An 18,061-nucleotide genomic window follows, 5' to 3' on the forward strand; every position below is an offset into this window, starting at 1 on the left:
ACCAAATCGACTTGAAAACGCCCTTCAAACATATTTCTTGCAATAGTACGCTTGCTCTAACAGGCTCAATCGATTTTCATCAGATTTTATCCTTTATCCTTTTTTAATCTCATGGAAAATTGAATATGGGATTAAATAATTAAGCATTATTTTTTTTTTCACTTCTGTTCGATATTTCAGCGACTAAGAAAACAACATAATAGAATTAAAGGTTAGACTAATATTCACCTTGTTGAATTTGGTGTATTTTATATACTTGTAGTGCTTGTTCTCGTACTTGAAATCTTGTGGTGTGAAAGTATACACGTCAGACTTCGATTGTGAGGTTTTTCCACCAAGTGCTCCACTAGCTGTTCCTGTTTTATCAAGGGTTGCTTTGTACTTGCTCATGAAAGAATTGAGACGGTCTGATTGTCGCTGTTTTTTCCTAAGATGTGAATTGTTTTCTGAAAGAGAACGTAATTAAGAATGTGGGAGTACTTATTCTGAATGCCCTCACCTTTACAAGGGCAGAAACCCTTACAGTCTAATTTGATGCCGGTGTGATGGATGCAGTTATGATAGTCGAGCCTGCAGAGGGAGCTGTACGTCCTATTGTCTGAACCGCACAAGAAGGTTGGTTTGACAACTGGACAGGGTTTACATCTGGAAGGAAAAATTTTGAAATAAAGATTTACTAGACTCAGAAACTAAGATTAATCGAAAACCCTAGTATATGAGTAGCCAAGTCCTTTTCTGCAAGCATTATAACTGATTCTTCATGACAATTTCCTCTTGACTTCACTACAATTACCAGTCCATGGATATTGATCTAATCCATCTAACAGATTTGCTATCAATACAATAATTTTCTTTTATCTCAAATACTACTCTCTTAACCAATAGGACAATTTCAAACGTTCATAAGTTATAACAACGAGAAAATACTCTAAAACAAATCTGGTTGAAAGGAATGGAACTTCAGAAGATGTGCCAGCAAATCGAACATAGCTTTTATCCAGAGAAGCAGCCGAATTGAATTAAAACAAATGCCAACTTAGCCAACTGTATATTCTATCTCCTATCCTGTTCTCTAGACCATGTAAATCCTTCTTAGGAAGTGTGGAATATGCACTAGACCTTGATTTGATACGATGAGAAATAGACATATAATGAAATATATTTCCTAAATGAATGAGAAGAGGCTCCTACGATCATTTATTAGCCAATTCAATAATAATATATTTGATCTATTTGAAGAAATATATTAGATGCCCAATAAGAGAAGCGAAATTATGAATTTTTCCAAAAATTGAGGAAAGAAAAAGGATCCTTCATTCAAACGAATGGAATTTAACCAACCCTGTGGGTATTAGTGATATGGTTTCTTGAGATAAACATGATGATAGAATTCCCTAATGGGAAGACAATACCCTTATCTTCAAAGGCCATAACGAAAGCCACTAAAGGATGACAGCAGTCTAGACAACCCTTTTATAGTATAATATAATAAAGACCGTAAACAGGCTTCCTTCGGTTGGTTAGATGGATGACTTTAGGTATCTCAACGTCATGGCATCAAATCCTGAATATATCTATCTTAAGGACATCATTAAAAAGGAAAGTATCATGATAAACGGAAGAGTCATACGAATAGTGTTTCCTAACCTTCCTGAAATTCTTTGGGTGATAAAGAGATTTAAATTTATGTGGAATGCAAACCATTTTGAAGCTTATATGAACAATGGTTTGAAGGGAGAGGTAATGTTAATAGTGTTATTTGCATGATCCCATTATTTTTGTCTTTGATATAAATGAACAAATTTTCAGGTAAGGGCCGAGAAGTGATGTTTTTATTTATTTTACATCAGATTCAGTGAATATCAATTACACTTATATACGGAGCTGATGTGAATAATTCTACTACTATACGTTAACATTTAATGTGTCTAAGGTATTTTGTTTTTAAATACAAGTTTTTCTATTTTTGTTCCTTAATTGAATGTAGTTCTAATAATGCGTCGGTAAAATACGTCATTGAATTAGCAAACGGTAAACAAGACGTGAAGAGAACAGAGAAAGATGGAAACTTCTTGGGAAAGCCTATGTTCAGCATTGGACTTTTCATAACTGAATTATGATGATGATGAAACAAGATCTACCGTCTTGACAATAATTGCAAACAACAACAAAGCAAAAAAGATCATTAATGACTCATCAGGGTGCATATAGACACTAGAGATCCCACCGATAACATTCAAACTAAGAGTGAACGACAAACATGACAAAACAAGAAATTCCATTATATAAATTAGGGTGTTTCAATGTAATCAACCTATTTACCAGGAAACAAGAGATGATAGCAAACTAAATATTTTATTCAGAACGCAAATTGGTATTAATCATGCGATATGCTAAATGTATACTCACACAACAGAATCGCTCAGATTCTCACTGTTGGATTCTTGGTCGCCATCCGAATCATAGAATACGTCATCCTCATCTTCTTCGTCATCGTCGTCTTCATCGACTGATTCTTCCTTCTTCTGTGTCAACTTGGGAACTACGATGTCACTGAAAATGGTTTTTAATTTTCATTCAACCATCTGATTCTAGCAGAAAAAAATTATTCGATCGAGGGAACATAGTCAGATGTGTCAACTCTGAACAGGATTTAATATGTTGATATCTATTGGTTACAGTAGCGTTGTAGTGACTCTGTGCTTTCTCGAGAGATGGCTTCGTGGGCTGTACAACACTCTGTAAATCACCACCACTGGACATATAAACCCAGCCACCAGAGTATTTGTCTTATTTTTAAAAGAACGGTTATACAGAGAGGTTGAGGTACGCCCATAGAGCAAATAGGGAGAAGTTTTGACCAGCAGTATTTTATCACGACTCACGCAGGTTTGTAGAGCGTGTGATACTGGTAAAGCCTTTTGGTTCTCTTAACTTACCCAAGCTCTAAGATTCTGAAAAGTCTAACGTAGACCTAGGAGAGTCGGAATGGAAAACATAAGATGAAGTGAGAGGCTGTTCACTTTGGAAATACTTTCTAACATCTGACGATTTCCGCAAGTCACCTTGGGGAACTCCCGAAAAAAAATAATTGGCGGTGTTGCCACACCTACGAAAAATACTGAAATCTCGTGAAACATAATAATAATTTGCGGTGTTGCCACGCCTTCTTAAATTACTGAAATCTCGTGAAATACACCCTCATCTCTCGTTATATCTACTCTTAATTGTGTATCAACTTCAAAGGTGGATCAGCCAGCCCTTCAGTTCATTCTTCCCGGCCGTTAATTAAATCTCCCCACCACGAAGAGCGCTCAAAAGGCACGGCCGTCTCTTCAACCTAGCCCGATTCTTCGAAATTGCCCTCACACATATTTCCTTCATGAATTTTTGATTGGAACACATCCCGATCGCGTATAGCGAAGTGGAACGTATTCTTAATGAACTTTCCGGATGCTGAAGCCGACCGAATTTTCTACCTCGGACGGGAAATTAAAACGTTTGGGAAATCGTATACCTACTTTCGGGACAGGTCGAAAAGGTGGAAGAAGAAGAAAGTTAATTGTCTGTTGAACGTCCATTTGGGAGATTGGAGTTGTTCGATTTCGGATGCCGCAGTTTTGCCAACTGAGGGACTTTCTCGAGATCAAAACTCACTGGGAGTGAATGTGACAGTGGGAGTTTGAGTTTCTCGAAGGATTGTTTTTAATTGGGCGATGTTGGGTCTTTGGCTTCGCTTCAACTGGCTAGGATCGAACAAAGTAGTGTCAATGATTTTAAACGAGTCAGGATTTTTGAAGGAATCGGTTGTTTGCAACGACTTTCTTGAAAATAAGAAAATATTTAATATAACGGGTGTTTTTTTTCGAGGTATATAACTTTAAGTTGGCATTACTGTTCAAGATGGCGACCGATTTAACAGCTGTCAAGTGATTTATTCTCAATTTGGTTTGGCAATTCATCATGAATAGACTCACGCCTGAATAACGCTTGCAAATAGTGCAATTTTATTTCGAAAATAATGGTTCTGTGCGGAATACATATCGCGCACTAGGTCCATTAGTGATGAAGCGTACTTCTGATTGAATGGCTACGTCAACAAACAAAACTGCCGCATTTGGAGTGAAGCTAATCCTCAAGTGTATGTCGAAACACCGTTTGGTGCGCTTTATGGGCTGGAGGAATCATTGGTCCGTACTTCTTCAAAAACGATGATGGCCAGAACGTTACAGTCAATGGTGATCGGTATAGAGCCATGATTACCAACTTTTCCATTCCTGAATTGAACAACCATGATGTCTAGGAGCTGTGGTTCCAACAAGACGGCGCAACATGTCACACAGCTCGTGCCACAATCGATTTATTGAAAGACACGTTTGGTGACCGTCTAATTTCACGTTTTGGACCTGTGAATTGGCCTCCAAGATCTTGTGATTTAACACCGCTAGACTACTTTCTGTGGGGCTATGTAAAGTCATTGGTCTATGCGGATAAGCCACAAACCCTTGACCATTTGGAAGACAATATTCGCCGTGTTATTGCCGATATACGGCCACAAATGTTGGAAAAAGTCATCGAAAATTGGACGTCCAGATTGGACTACATCCGAGCCAGCCCTCGAGCCAGCCGTGGAGGTCATATGCCAGAAATAATATTCAAAATGTAATTCCACAAGATTATTTTGCGAATAAATAAAATTCATGTCAATCGAATAATCCATCGTTGTTTTATTGCAATTTAAAGTTCTATAGTTCTAAATAAACACCCTTTATATTTTCTGCATCAAACAATCGATTCCTTAAAACATACCGACTAGTCTCAAATCCTTGACACTACATCAAATTTTCTTCAGTGATACATTTTTCACTCGGTGGCTATGAAAACAAAAAAATTGTCGCGTATAGAACAGTAAAAATTCTTCTGTAACTGCTGAGAGACCTTTACATACACAAAGAATCACTGTATGGTGTGCAATTTGGTCTAGTGAAGTGATTGGCCAGACCTTTCCTTAAAATGAATAAGTTGTCACTCAAACCGACAACCAAATCCTGAATAACAGTTGCTGAAGACCTCTTTCCCACATGTTGAGTAATATTAACTCTGAAAGTATTTTTCTCATAGCTATCAAATAGATTCGGAAATCAAAAAATTTGACTTCAATTGATCAATTGATATTTTCATTTGTGATTCTACTCACTTACCCATTCTTCTTGAGTTCTTTTCTGGACACACAAACTGCTGTGAATGAATCTTCTAACAGGCATATTTCTTTCTTCTTACAGTTTAGTGGTCTACATAAATCACCTGAAACAACAAACATACTCAGCTTTATCAATATTGTTATTTCTCATTTTTCAATCAAGTATAAATAAACCTCACAACATTACAGTTATAATGTCTCTTTCATTTGAAAAGAGAAGATTTCCCATCAAAAATGAGAAGTAAATCTCGAATAAGGGTACGAAATTGCTCCACAAACACTTAACACTAAGTTTCGAAGCTCAATTTCGGGAAAAAGCACATCAAGGCATAAATAGAGGCTGGGAAATAAGGAAATTAAGCACAATATTGCAATACCGAGGACTCTGGCTTTGAAGCCTACAGTTGCAGCGTATTTAATTTTCGATCTCCGGCAAAATTCCTAATTAATTATCATGTCAGGCTTTCTGGATAGCTTTCTGACTGGCTAATTAACTAGTTATGACCTACATTACGGAGCTTGTTCGATATCGCGTTCAATGCAGAAATACAGAGGTTGGTATCAGATAGTTTGTGGAATTGGAGATATAATCGGTGCTTGCTCATGTCTTGGTGCTTTTGGTTTAGTATTTCGTCTATTTGCATCGTTGGGTTATACTTGAGGTTCATTTTTAGAAATAATCAATCAAAATAAAGACGTTAAGGCTGCAGCAATTTATGAACTGAAAGATAGGTACAAAGAAACTCAGCACCTCTGAAGACAGAGTCTTATCCAGCCAGATCTCTATGTCTAGTGATCTAGTGATAACTAGGGATTTTTAAATTCCTTTCTTTTCAGAAGTGCGATCCGACAATCTCATGAGAGTTTGTATTATAACTTTGTGAGGTTTTAGAACTGGTTTACCATGAAATGTATTTCTTAGTCTGCTCATTTCTGGACCTCTGTACAGTATGCTTTCATGTCTACAAACGTTGCAAATTTCTTTCGCCAATAGGCCCAAGTGGTACAGAAGGTAGGCCTTACCAATAGTTCCCCGGCAGCAGTCTTAGAAGCTTATTTTGTGACAGCTTCTTTTTGTAGATCAGAGGTTGTTTTACGAATCTCCTCAAATGCAGAAGAAAACATACTCTTTCCCCAAGACAATGCTCTTCTTCTTCTATCTTCCAATTAGACTTAGTGCCTATTCCTCATCGTAACTCGTCCTATGCAGATAGACTGGCGTTCCAGCTCTTTCAAGGCTTTTCTATGCTTCGCCCTCCTGCAGTGATCTGGCTCTGGCTACCTTCACCATTTGGTCCTCTGTCATTCGGGCAATATACTCATTCAATTCAATTTTTCTACCCATTCGATAATATTCTGGATCTGGCAAGCCTGTCTGATGTCGAATCGAACTGTAGTGACTCTGCATGCCCAAGAGGTGGCATAGCTGGCTTCGTCTCACTCTCTTGCGAGGCATCGGTGTGTTCATAAAGATTCCCTGAATTTGTGCAGAGTCACGTCTCCACGATGGTGTGAGAAGGGTATGTTTTGGGCAGAGATCGCTGAAGAGTCCACCAGCGATCATGGAACAAAAACCGTAATTCCTTAGAAGAGGGCGCACCTACGGTATCAAGCTCGAGAAAGCCTCCCAAAGAACCAATTGCGCTTCCAACTGCTTGACCTTCTAGTTCGTTCTCTAGATCTGGCTACCAGTGATTGCTGGGTTATTGCAGACCTCGAAAAAATCGCTTCAAAGATAATAATTAGGCTCTAATGAAGAAGTGATTGCCGAGGATGAAGCCTATTTCGTAAGCAAAAAAGAACTTTACTACAGAAAAGGTATTAATATGTTAGAAGATCGTTAGAGTACACGTGTCACCATTGGAGGTGACTATGTTGACGAAAAATAATATAATTTGAGAAGTTATATGTTTTTTGTTGGTGAGGCCCAGGATTCATTGAGTGGAGAGTTATGGGGCATACTACAGCATACCACTTTTTCGGGAAATGAGAGTGACATAACGCTGAAATTATTGTACTTTAGAATGCTAACTTTTTAGAAGCGTAAGATCAACCATTGGCAGAGTATTTCTTGTCCAGAGTGTTAGGTTTTTTTCAAATATATCAGGAAATGATCTAGGCGTAAGTTGGATAGGAAATTTGTTTATAACAGGTATACCAACCCACCTAAAAACGTATTTTGGAACGATCAATCCTCATCACTTTTTGTGCACTCTAGCGCAAAAAATTGAGAAAAAACCTCCTTCCGCTATGAAAGAAATGACGTAGCTGGTCCGAAATTTATTTGATCTCATCAAATTCCTTCGTCCGTAATTCATTGCAGTTCGGCTTGTATACCTCAGTCCAGGAGAAAAGCCCGAATGAAAACCCATCGATAGTTTTGTCGATGTTCCCAATTTTCTTTCTGACATGATTAATGGCACATTCTCTGGCTCTTCCCCTACCCCGCATAAAAAAGGACGTGGGGAGAGGAGAATCAAAAGGAACGTAAACTCGCGAGGATTCACGAGAACGTTTTCGTTTTATCACTCCTGCATGGCTTCCTAATCCTTCATTTACGGTTCACTACGTTTATGCACCGTCTCCAAGAATGTTATGAGAAGGTTGCTTACGAGCCGTGCAGAATGGGGTTGAGTTTGGTTTGGTTACAATGTGGTTATGTTTCAGAAGGAAGGAAGGATGATTTTGGTAATAAAAACGCTGAATAATTGGAGCAAAAGTGGATACATGATCTTATGGCTTTAATTAAGCATTTGAATGAAATGTTGGTAGTAGAACTAAAGTCTTTCTCTACTTCAGAAAATTTGCATTTTGCTGAGTTAGTTTTATTGTCCCCCATCAAGCTGTTCTCGCCATTAGTCTTTGTAGTCTACAGCTTGCCCTACAATTCCAGAGCTCTAAGATCTCCAATAACTGGAATGGCTTCAAGGAGGTTACTCCTCACTTCTATAGGGTGTTATTTTTCGAGGTATATAACTTTAAGTTGGCATTACTGTTCAAGATGGCAACCGATTTAATAGGTGTCAAATGATTTATTCTCAGTTTGGTTTGGCAATTCATCATGAATAGACTCATGCCTGAACAACGCTTGCAAATAGTGCAGTTTTATTTCGAAAATAATGGTTCTGTGCGGAATACGTATCGCGCACTACGTACATTTTATTTTGTTTAGCGATGAAGCGCACTTCTGGTTGAATGGCTACGTCAACAAACAAAACTGCCGCATTTGGAGTGAAGCTTATCCTCAAGTGAATGTCGAAACTTCGTTACATCCAGAAAAACTGACTGTTAGGTGAGCTTTATGGGCTGGTGGAATCATTGGTCCGTACTTCTTCAAAAACGATGATGGCCAGAACGTTACAGTCAATGGTGATCGGTATAGAGCCATGATTCATTTCTGAATTGAACCACCATGATGTCCAGGAGCTGTGGTTCCAACAAGACCTCGCAACATGTCACATATCTCGTGCCACAATCGATTCATTAAAAGACACGTTTGGTGACCGCCTAATTTCACGTTTTGGACCTGTGAATTGGCCTCCAAGATCTTATGATTTACCACAGCTAGACTACTTTCTGTGGGGCTATGTGAAGTCATTGGTCTATGCGGATAAGCCACAAACCTTTGACCATTTGGAAGACAACATTCGCCGTGTTATTGCCGATATACGGCGACAAATGTTGGAAAAAGTCATCGAAAATTGAACGTTCAGATTGGACGACATCCGAGCCAGCCGTGGCGGTCATATGCCAGAAATCATATTTAAAATGTAATACCACAAGATTATGTTGCGGATAAATGAAATTCATGTCAATCGAATAATCCATCGTTGTTTTATTGCAATTTAAAGTTCTATAGCTCTAAAAAAAACACCCTTTAAAGGTATCCTAATATTGTTCTCCGACTCCAATTATACTATTTCAGAAAGAAATGTGACCACACCCAAAATCCACATAAACGGAGTGTTCGATGAACGTAATATCAGCTAACGATGTACTTTAAAACCTCCAGCCCTACATATATAAACTTCCTTCCAAGAGGAATTCTTGCAATTTGTTACGTTCATCTTGAATTTAACCCCCCTGTAACCCTGCCACATCTGATCCCCTAACGACTTCTCTTGGAGGAAAGCGTATAGGAAAAATTATAGGAAAAATGGAAGAGTTGCGGGAAATTTTTCATCCGTATAAATCGGAGTTTGATGTGTGAATTAGTTTTTTAGGTAGAACCTATAAATCTGCTTGCAAATAGTGCAATTTTATTTCGAAAATAATGGTTCTGTGCGGAATACGTATCGCGCACTACGTCCATTTCATTTTATTTAGCGATGAAGCGCATTTCTGGTTGAATGGCTACGTCAATTAACAAAACTGCTTCATTTGGAGTGAAGCTAATCTTTAAGTTTATGTCGAAACACCGTTACATCCAGAAAAACTGACTGTTTGGTGTGCTTTATGGGCTGGTGGAATCATTGGTCCGTACTTCTTCAAAACGATAATGGCCAGAACGTTACAGTCAATGGTGATCGGTATAGAGCCATGATTACTAACTTTTTCATTCCTGAATTGAACAACCATGATGTCCAGGAGCTGTGGTTCCAACAAGACGGCGCATCATGTCACACAGCTCGTGCCACAATCGTTTGGTGACCACCTAATTTCACGTTTTGGACCTGTGAATTGGCCTCCAAGATCTTGTGATTCAACACCGCTAGACTACTTTCTGTGGGGCTATGTAAAGTCATTGGTCTATGCGGACAAGCCACAAACCCTTGACCATTTGGAAGACAACATTCGCCGTGTTATTGGCGATATTCGTCCACAAATGTTGGAAAAAGTCATCGAAAATTGGACGTCCAGATTGGACTACATCCGAGCCAGCCGTGGCGGTCATATGCCAGAAATCATATTTGAAATGTAGTGCCACAAGATTATCTTGCGGATAAATAAAATTCATGTCAATCGAATAATCCATCGTTGTTTCATTGCAATTTAAAGTTCTATAGCTCTAAAAAAAAACCTTTTACCTCGAACTTCCTAGAATTTTTAAGAAATGAGGACAAATCCACGTATATTTTCATCAAAATATTCTCCCCCTCTCATTTTATATGGGCAAGTTGGTAGAAAACGAACTTTAACCCGAATAAACTCTCCAATTTCCTGGGAAAATCCCTTATTAACCCTTTCGTCTCATTTTCATCATTAGCTTCCCGAAAATAGAGCAGTTAAAGTTCAGAGAAAGACATCCCATTATTCGGAAAATCCCTTCGTTTATTCCATTATGGGCACGTAGAGAGCCTATAGATCGGAGGATAATGTATTCAAGCAGAGTCGACTGGAAAATCAAAGGAAATGGATGAAGTTACTATCCCCCTATTGATGGATCATAAAATGGTAAATAGGGGAGATGGAAAGCGTTTACCTTAGATAAGTGGTCTCTGAGAAATCTATTTTAGGACTGAGTTGGTTCAAATATCGAAACAATTCCACTCAAGGTATTTTGAGACGGTGAGAAGCTTTGTTTGCGCACTCAAAGTGGGAGTGGAATAATATTCAGAAGGATGCCACTGACGTTTAGTTGGGAATTGGTGTGCGTTTGTTTATCTCTACCTTTTCCAGAACAGATTGACTCATTCACAAATACAACTGTAAACACGGCAAAATAATCTCTCAAATCTGAATTTCAGGAGGATCGTTCAACTCCTCATCAAAATAAACTAACCTACAACAATGAAATACCAGGATGGGATTTGGAAGAGCTTAGAAGCTTCTGCTTCAGTGATTTCCTCTTGAAATATAGTGACTGGCAGGTTGGTCACCTATCCATATAGTGAACTTACTCAATTATACTCTGCATCAAATGATTATTTGATATTCATTTATTTTTGTATTGTTTCGAAGAAGGCCTATATTAATGATTTACAATAAATTCAGGTGAATAATATAAGAAGACACACTACTCACTTGAAGGATCATGTATCCACCTTTTTTTCTCCATGGATTTCGTAGGTTTTGTTTCATCCTAGAAAAAAAATTGATTGTTAATAAAAGCAGAATGATGTTGCCATTCATGTTTAATGTAATTTAATTTGGACTCCCCAAATATCATTTCGTTTTTTGAACAAATTCAGGTAAGTAATTGACTTAGTCGTTACTCGGTGAAAATTCCTTTAATTGATATTAAATACAAATATACATATAATTCTGATATCCACTATTTTATAATGTTCTTGCTATGCAGTAGATTCTTTAGATTTCTTGCATTTCTGATAGCTAAACTTAGCGATGGACAAATTTAATATACCTTCAAGGTTATATGATCTGTTCAGATGTCTGCAAAGTTTGCAGTTTCTTCAAAAGAATTCAGACTGTTTCTGGTTTTTTTTTCGTGATTTCCATTTCATTTTATTAAAATGAATGCTTCCATATTTTATAATGATCTTTGATTTGGCTTATCCTCAATTGATATCATTAGTAACTATTGAGTAGAGTTGAATCTGTATGCATTGAAAGTATACTGTCAGCTCCCATAGAAATCTTGAAATGCGAAAACTTTCCACAATATGTTCCAACAAAAATTAAGATTATACACTAGGCTAAACAACAGGCAAAAAAAATTAGAGCATGCCATTTGAATAAATAGACTTATTAACATTTTTAAAGGTCATTTTTAAAAAATTTCAGTGTCTTTTGGATCTACTGAAAAGTGATACGTAAATTTGCAGAAGACTTGAAAATTTTTAGGGAATTCAATAAAAAAATATCGTACAATTATCCAGAATAGTTTTCAAGATATGATCTTTAAATATCCATAAATGTTAATGTTTTCGACAAAAGTGGCCTACGTGAAAAAATTCAATAGATAAATTATGACAAGTGGGGTGTTTCGAATTTCTTAGAAATTATGAGTATGATATAAATATTGGATATTCTCATTTGAAAAATAGGGTAGTATCGTGTTTTAACGCTTTCGGACCAGCCTGTAGAATCAAAAATGATTGAAGCTTATGCGCTGAGTACTGTCGTTTGCGTCAAAGTTTGAATAATTTTCCTATCCTAAAATTTTCAAGATTTATCGAATAATTGCGCACTATTGACTCACCCTGTATATTGAATTACCATTCTTAGTTTCGAGCAAAATTTCGTTCTGATCTCTTCATCAAAACCATAGGAAATTCAAGCAGACAGAAAATTTCAGTGCTCGTTAATTAATTCGTAAATTGCGCCCTTGGACACCACATATAATGATATCCTGTTCTGTGTATTCAAAGGGCGCAATTGAAGCATGAATGAACGAGCGCTCATTTTTTTCCAACACCCTCACATTTGTACCATATCAAAGGAAAACCTCCGGCAATATCATTCATTTTTCCTGAGTTTATGCTAATCGCCTCCAATCCCAAAGCTTTCAGAGCCTGTCAGTCTCGAATTCCTCAAAACTTTCCACAACCCCCTCAGAATCGTCGCGTATCAGCCTAATGCCGCCAGACAAATGATCATCCAGGGGCGTCCTGTTTATCCAGGAAAATCACGCGAAAATAACGAAGGCGAAATTCTGGAAAACCGACCATAAATCATCTTTAAGAGCCGACACGATATTTCGGGTGCGTCTTGTTTTGACAAGGGGGCGCTGCAATCGATAAGCAAAACAACCGTTGCGGGCCCATTCTTCATTGTAATTAACTCGAAGAGATCAGCAGTCGTTGCGGGGTTTGTTTGATGTTGGATGGATTGTTATTTATTGTGGGGGCGCAGGTCGACATTTTCAGGGTTCTGGGGGTTTTATACTGATGTTGGTACTGCCGCAGACAGCTTCATTGTTACAATTGGGCAATCAACGGGATGGAAAACCATTATTCCTCTCGCCAATGGATGTAGCTCCGTTAGGTCTGATGCTCTACGATTTTGTGGTTTTTGGAGTTGGTGATCTAGGAATAACACCCTCAGAATTAGATGAACTCTCTTTCAGGTTAAATTCCTGCCTCTAAAATACCTTCTTCATATTACTGAAAAAATTGAGTATCTATGAATACTGAAAAGAATCATTCTCTATGGTTGTGTATATCAATCGTCAAGTGGACATAATAGGACTTGTAGCCCTTTCGTAGACTTCTTTAACAGGCCAATTAAAAACCCCAAGGTCTACCATAGTAAAACACATTTTTTTGGCAAAATTCGATTTTATTATTCAACATAGTTGCCTCCGAGGGCAATACAGCGATTATAGCGATCTTCCAACTTTCCGATACCATTTTTCTAGTACGATTCATATTTCGCTAAAAAATAGGCCTCAGTTTGGGCGAATACTTCATCATTGGCGCTAAATTTCTTTCCAGCGAACATTCTTTTGAGGTCTGAGAACAGGAAAAAGTCGCTGGGTGCCAGATCTGGCGAATACGGTGGATGCAGAAGCAATTCGAAGCCCAATTTTGCGATTGTTTTCATTGATTTGTGACACGGCGCATTGTCTTGATGAAACAGCACCTTTTTTTTCTTCAAATGGGACCGTTTTTTAACGATTTTATCTTGGTCTGGTCCTTTTGGAGGTAATCAATGAATATTATAGCTTGCGCATCCCAGAATAGAGATGCCATAACCTTTCCAGCTGACCGTTGTGTTTTCTCCGCTTTGGATTCGGTTCATCGTGTGCAGTGCACTCAGCTGACTGTCGATTGGACTCCGGAGTGAAATGATGGGGCCATGTTTCATCCACTGTCACATATCGACCCAAAAATTCAGGTTTATTGCAGTTAAACAGCTTCAAACACTGCTCAGAATAATCAACACGTTGTTGCTTAAGATCAATGTGAGCTTTTTCATGTTCGTGAATGATATGATGTACACGTTCAGATGATATCTTCACAATGTGTGCTATCTCGATCAATTTCACTTTACTGTCATTCAAAATTATTTGGTGAACTTTTTTGATTTTTTCGTCGGTGACAGCCTCTTTTGGGCGTCCACTGCGTTCGCCGTCTTCGGTGCTCGTTTCACCACGTTTAAACTTAGCATACTAATCAATGATGGTTGATTCTCCTGGTGCAGACCCCGGAAACTCTTCATCAAGCCAAGACTAGGCTTCAGCTGTATTTTTTCCCTTCAAAAAGCAATATTTTATCAGCATACGAAGTAGGTACACTCACAACGCAATATCTAACAAACTAATGGTCGGACTGCTGTCAAATTTTGACACGTATCGTTGGAAGGTTGGTATTAACTGAAAATCGTATGGATTCAATACTAGCATTGCCATCTGTGCATCAGACCTGGCACTTTTCAATTGGCCTAATAAAACGAATTCGAGGTAAGATTCATAATTAATGAATGAACCTTATCTTTTGAGCCCCCTTTCGCCTCAAAATTCAAATAATACAGACCTTGTGACAAAAAGATGAAGCTATCAATCCAGTAAACAAGCACTCAAAAACATACCCAACTCGGTCGAAAAGAGAACTAATGTTTCTCCAAATTCTCCGAGCATATTAAACGATCAATTCCAGTCTTTCCAACTCCCCAATCGTACTGAATAACACTAATAAACTCCATCTTTATGGACACCCTTCATATTCGTGGTTTTAATCAAGGCATTCGTATATCCCAGCCCGAATATTACAAAATTCCCCGGAATTCTTCCACAGCCCCCAGCAGATCCCTATTTCTACGTCTGTTCATATCGATCCCCCGGATTTTTTCACGTCTTATTCTTCCACATCCAGACTCCGTGAAACGATCGGCTCAGAGTTTGGGATTCAAAGTGTGGGTGAAAACACAAATCGTTTAATCGAATTAGAACCGTAGTGTGTTCCACTCAGGCATGACCGGATTATAAAACTTCAATCAATTGGAGGTTATGCCCCCAAGGATCAATCGGGGACGTGTCTCTACCTGCTGAGCTGCGTCTTTCACCGCTTTTCTGCTTTCCAGTCTGGAAAATCACTGTGGAAATTGGGAGACGTACTTTGGCAGGGTCTGGATATTAATACCATTAATTTTGGAGTATCTTTGAAGTCTTTCGGGTGCAATATAGGGTGAGTTTCTCTATATAATATTCTGGAGAATGTTACCTTTAACTTCTGATCTCCCATATAAGGGGTGTTTTTTTTTAGAGCTATAAAACTTTAAATTGCAATAAATCAACGATGGATTATTCGATTGACATGAATTTTGAATGTGATTTCTGGCATATGACCGCCACGGCTGGCCCAGATGTAGTCCAATCTGGACGTCCAATTTTCGATGACTTTTTCCAACATTTGTGGCCGTATATCGGCAATAACACGGCGAATGTTGTCTTCCAAATGATCAAGGGTTTGTGGCTTATCCGCATAGACCAATGACTTTACATAGCCCCACAGAAAGTAGTCTAGCAGTGTTAAATCACAAGATCTTGGAGGCCAATTCACAGGTCCAAAACGTGAAACTAGGTGATCACCAAACGTGTCTTTCAATAAATCGATTGTGGCACGAGCTGTGTGACATGTTGCGCCGTCTTGTTGGAACCACAGCTCCTGGACCTCATGGTTGTTCAATTCAGAAATGAAAAAGTTAGTAATCATGGCTCTATCCCGATCACCATTTACTGTAACGTTTTAGCCATCATCGTTTTTGAAGAAGTACGGACCAATGATTCCACCAGCCCATAAACCGCACCAAACAGTCAGTTTTTCTAGATGTAACGGTGTTTCGACATACACTTGAGGATTAGCTTCACTCCAAATGCGGCAGTTTTGTTTGTTGACGTAGCCATTCAACCAGAAGTGCGCTTCATCGCTAAACAAAATAAAATGGACGTAGTGCGCGATACGTATTCCACACAGAACCATTATTTTCGAAATGAAATGGCACTATTTGCAAGCGTTGTTCAGGCATGAGTCTATTCATGATGAATTGCCAAACCAAACTGAGAATAAATCACTTGACAGCTGTTAAATCGGTCGTCATCTTGAACAGTAATGCCAACTTAAAGTTATATACCTCGAAAAAAAACACCCGTTCCTAAGTTCTTTCCGAGAGACTAAAATTCGTTTACAAGTTGTGCAAGATTTATATAAAAGTTGACTCAAGAACTGTAGGAGGATACTGGATAAAGAAAGACCAATATCTCATCCTTAACCAGTTAGGAAGTCAATATGCAGCCTGCACGATTGTGGAGCAAGCACAACTTGGTCGAAATTGTACCCAAGCGAATAGCACAAGTTTACCATTCTCTAGAGAGCCAAAAGAATTGTTGAGCTGGTCGGAGCATTACGTGGCTAAATGACCGCTTTGATAACCGGCCGAATTAGGTCGAGTTTGCTGCTGAAATAAACGAGTTTTTCATTATCGAAACATAAAGATCCAGGGGTGGGGGCTAGCGTTCCGACGTCCGCTAATTCCTCGCAAAAAGAAAATTAGGTTTTGCGCAGGTAATGCCGCAGAGATGAATAGGGAATTACGAGGAAAAATTCCATGGGATGGCATAGAGTTGACGGAAAATTCGAAAGATTAATCAGAAAATTGGGGAAAATGCGGAGTCGATTCTGTTTTCCATTTTCTTGTCGTTTCCACAATGCTTTCCGCACTGTTAATGGATTATTCAGAGTGGGCTCATTGTTTCGTGAAAAGTGGACGGAAAAATCTGTTGAGCGGAAAATTCACTTTGTTAGAAAATAGCGCTGGATATCCTGAACGAACTGGAATATTCGCTATAACAAGTTTCAAATTCATAATGAAAGTTTGACTTGTTCGGAATAAAGAGGAATGGAGTTGAATGTTTCTAAGGGTTCGAGGGAAGAGAAACAGCTGCAAGAGTAGAATAATACTTCACAAAATTAATCAATTCAGGTTCTTCCTTTTGGTAAAATATTCCATCAATTGACCTTTGCAAGCAGGTCAATAAGAGATGATGAGACTTAAAAATAATATTCCAAGAATAAAGCCAGAATTATCGTGCATTTGGCTCGACAATTTTTTCAATAACATCTATAGAAGTAGAAGTCAGAAGGAGGTTGTAAAACAACACAAAATCCAACAGGAGGAGAATAGTTCGTACTCCTGGTGGTAGATTGAACTACTTGTACCTCAAAAAAGCAAAGAGTGTACCAAAATGTGGTCAATGCAAAGATAAATTGAGGGGTATTGTACCAGCCAGATCCTATGAAAGGTCCAGGCTCTGCAGAAGTAAGAAGATGGTCAAGAGGGCTTATGGTGGTGTGTTGTACCACAGGTGCGTAAAGGAAAAGATCGTCAGAGCTTTCCTTTTTGAAAAACCAAAAATTGTAGTGAAATTTATGAAAGCCTAACAGGGTGTAAAAGCTGCTCCCTCTAAGAAATAGTATGAATCTACGAATGAAATAATAAAGAAAAATCTAGAACATCAAAAACCTTATGCATTGTAGAGTTTGGGTCTGCAGGAGGTACTCACTGGTGCAAGCACTTGCAGACGACAGAAAGAGAATTAAGCCTCACGATAGACAACAGCCAAGGTATGTCAACATGAAAGATAATCTTCTGGGAACTATAGATCCTTATCTTAACAACCAAAAAATGCTAAAATAGCAGTTTATGTCAATTCATCAAAATTTGTGGCTGAGGCTCATCGAATGCTCTCAAATACCTATGGCGTAGCTTCTTCTACTTCTATAGATGTTTTTGAAAACATTGTCGAGCCAAATGCACGATGATTCAGAAGAGAAAAGGTTTTCCTAGATGCAGAATTGGAGGCATTACTTGATCAAGACTCGTTTCAAACGCAACAAGAATTGGCTGGATCATTGGGTGTGACGCAACAAGCCATGTCAACATGCCTGAAAGTCATGGGAATGATTCACAAACAAGGAAATTGGGTGCCGTACTAGTTGAAGCCGAGAGGTGTTGAATGGC

At 38.5% G+C, this 18,061-nt stretch overlaps 1 protein-coding gene across 1 annotated transcript in view; it reads right to left on the minus strand.

Annotated features, from left to right (window-relative positions):
• Positions 1-18,061, minus strand: part of LOC123675684 (proteoglycan Cow) — a 59,439-nt gene that overhangs the window by 3,096 nt on the left and 38,282 nt on the right. The window contains exons 2-6 of the mRNA XM_045611137.1: positions 11,165-11,222; positions 5,202-5,304; positions 2,410-2,553; positions 500-645; positions 229-446 (exon numbers count right to left, since the gene is read on the minus strand). Coding sequence (XP_045467093.1) covers positions 229-446; positions 500-645; positions 2,410-2,553; positions 5,202-5,304; positions 11,165-11,222 — 669 coding nt within the window. The remainder of the gene's footprint in view (positions 1-228; positions 447-499; positions 646-2,409; positions 2,554-5,201; positions 5,305-11,164; positions 11,223-18,061) is intronic.

This window comes from Harmonia axyridis, chromosome 3 (assembly GCF_914767665.1).
Source record: "Harmonia axyridis chromosome 3, icHarAxyr1.1, whole genome shotgun sequence".
NCBI classification, from domain to species: Eukaryota; Metazoa; Arthropoda; class Insecta; order Coleoptera; family Coccinellidae; genus Harmonia; species Harmonia axyridis.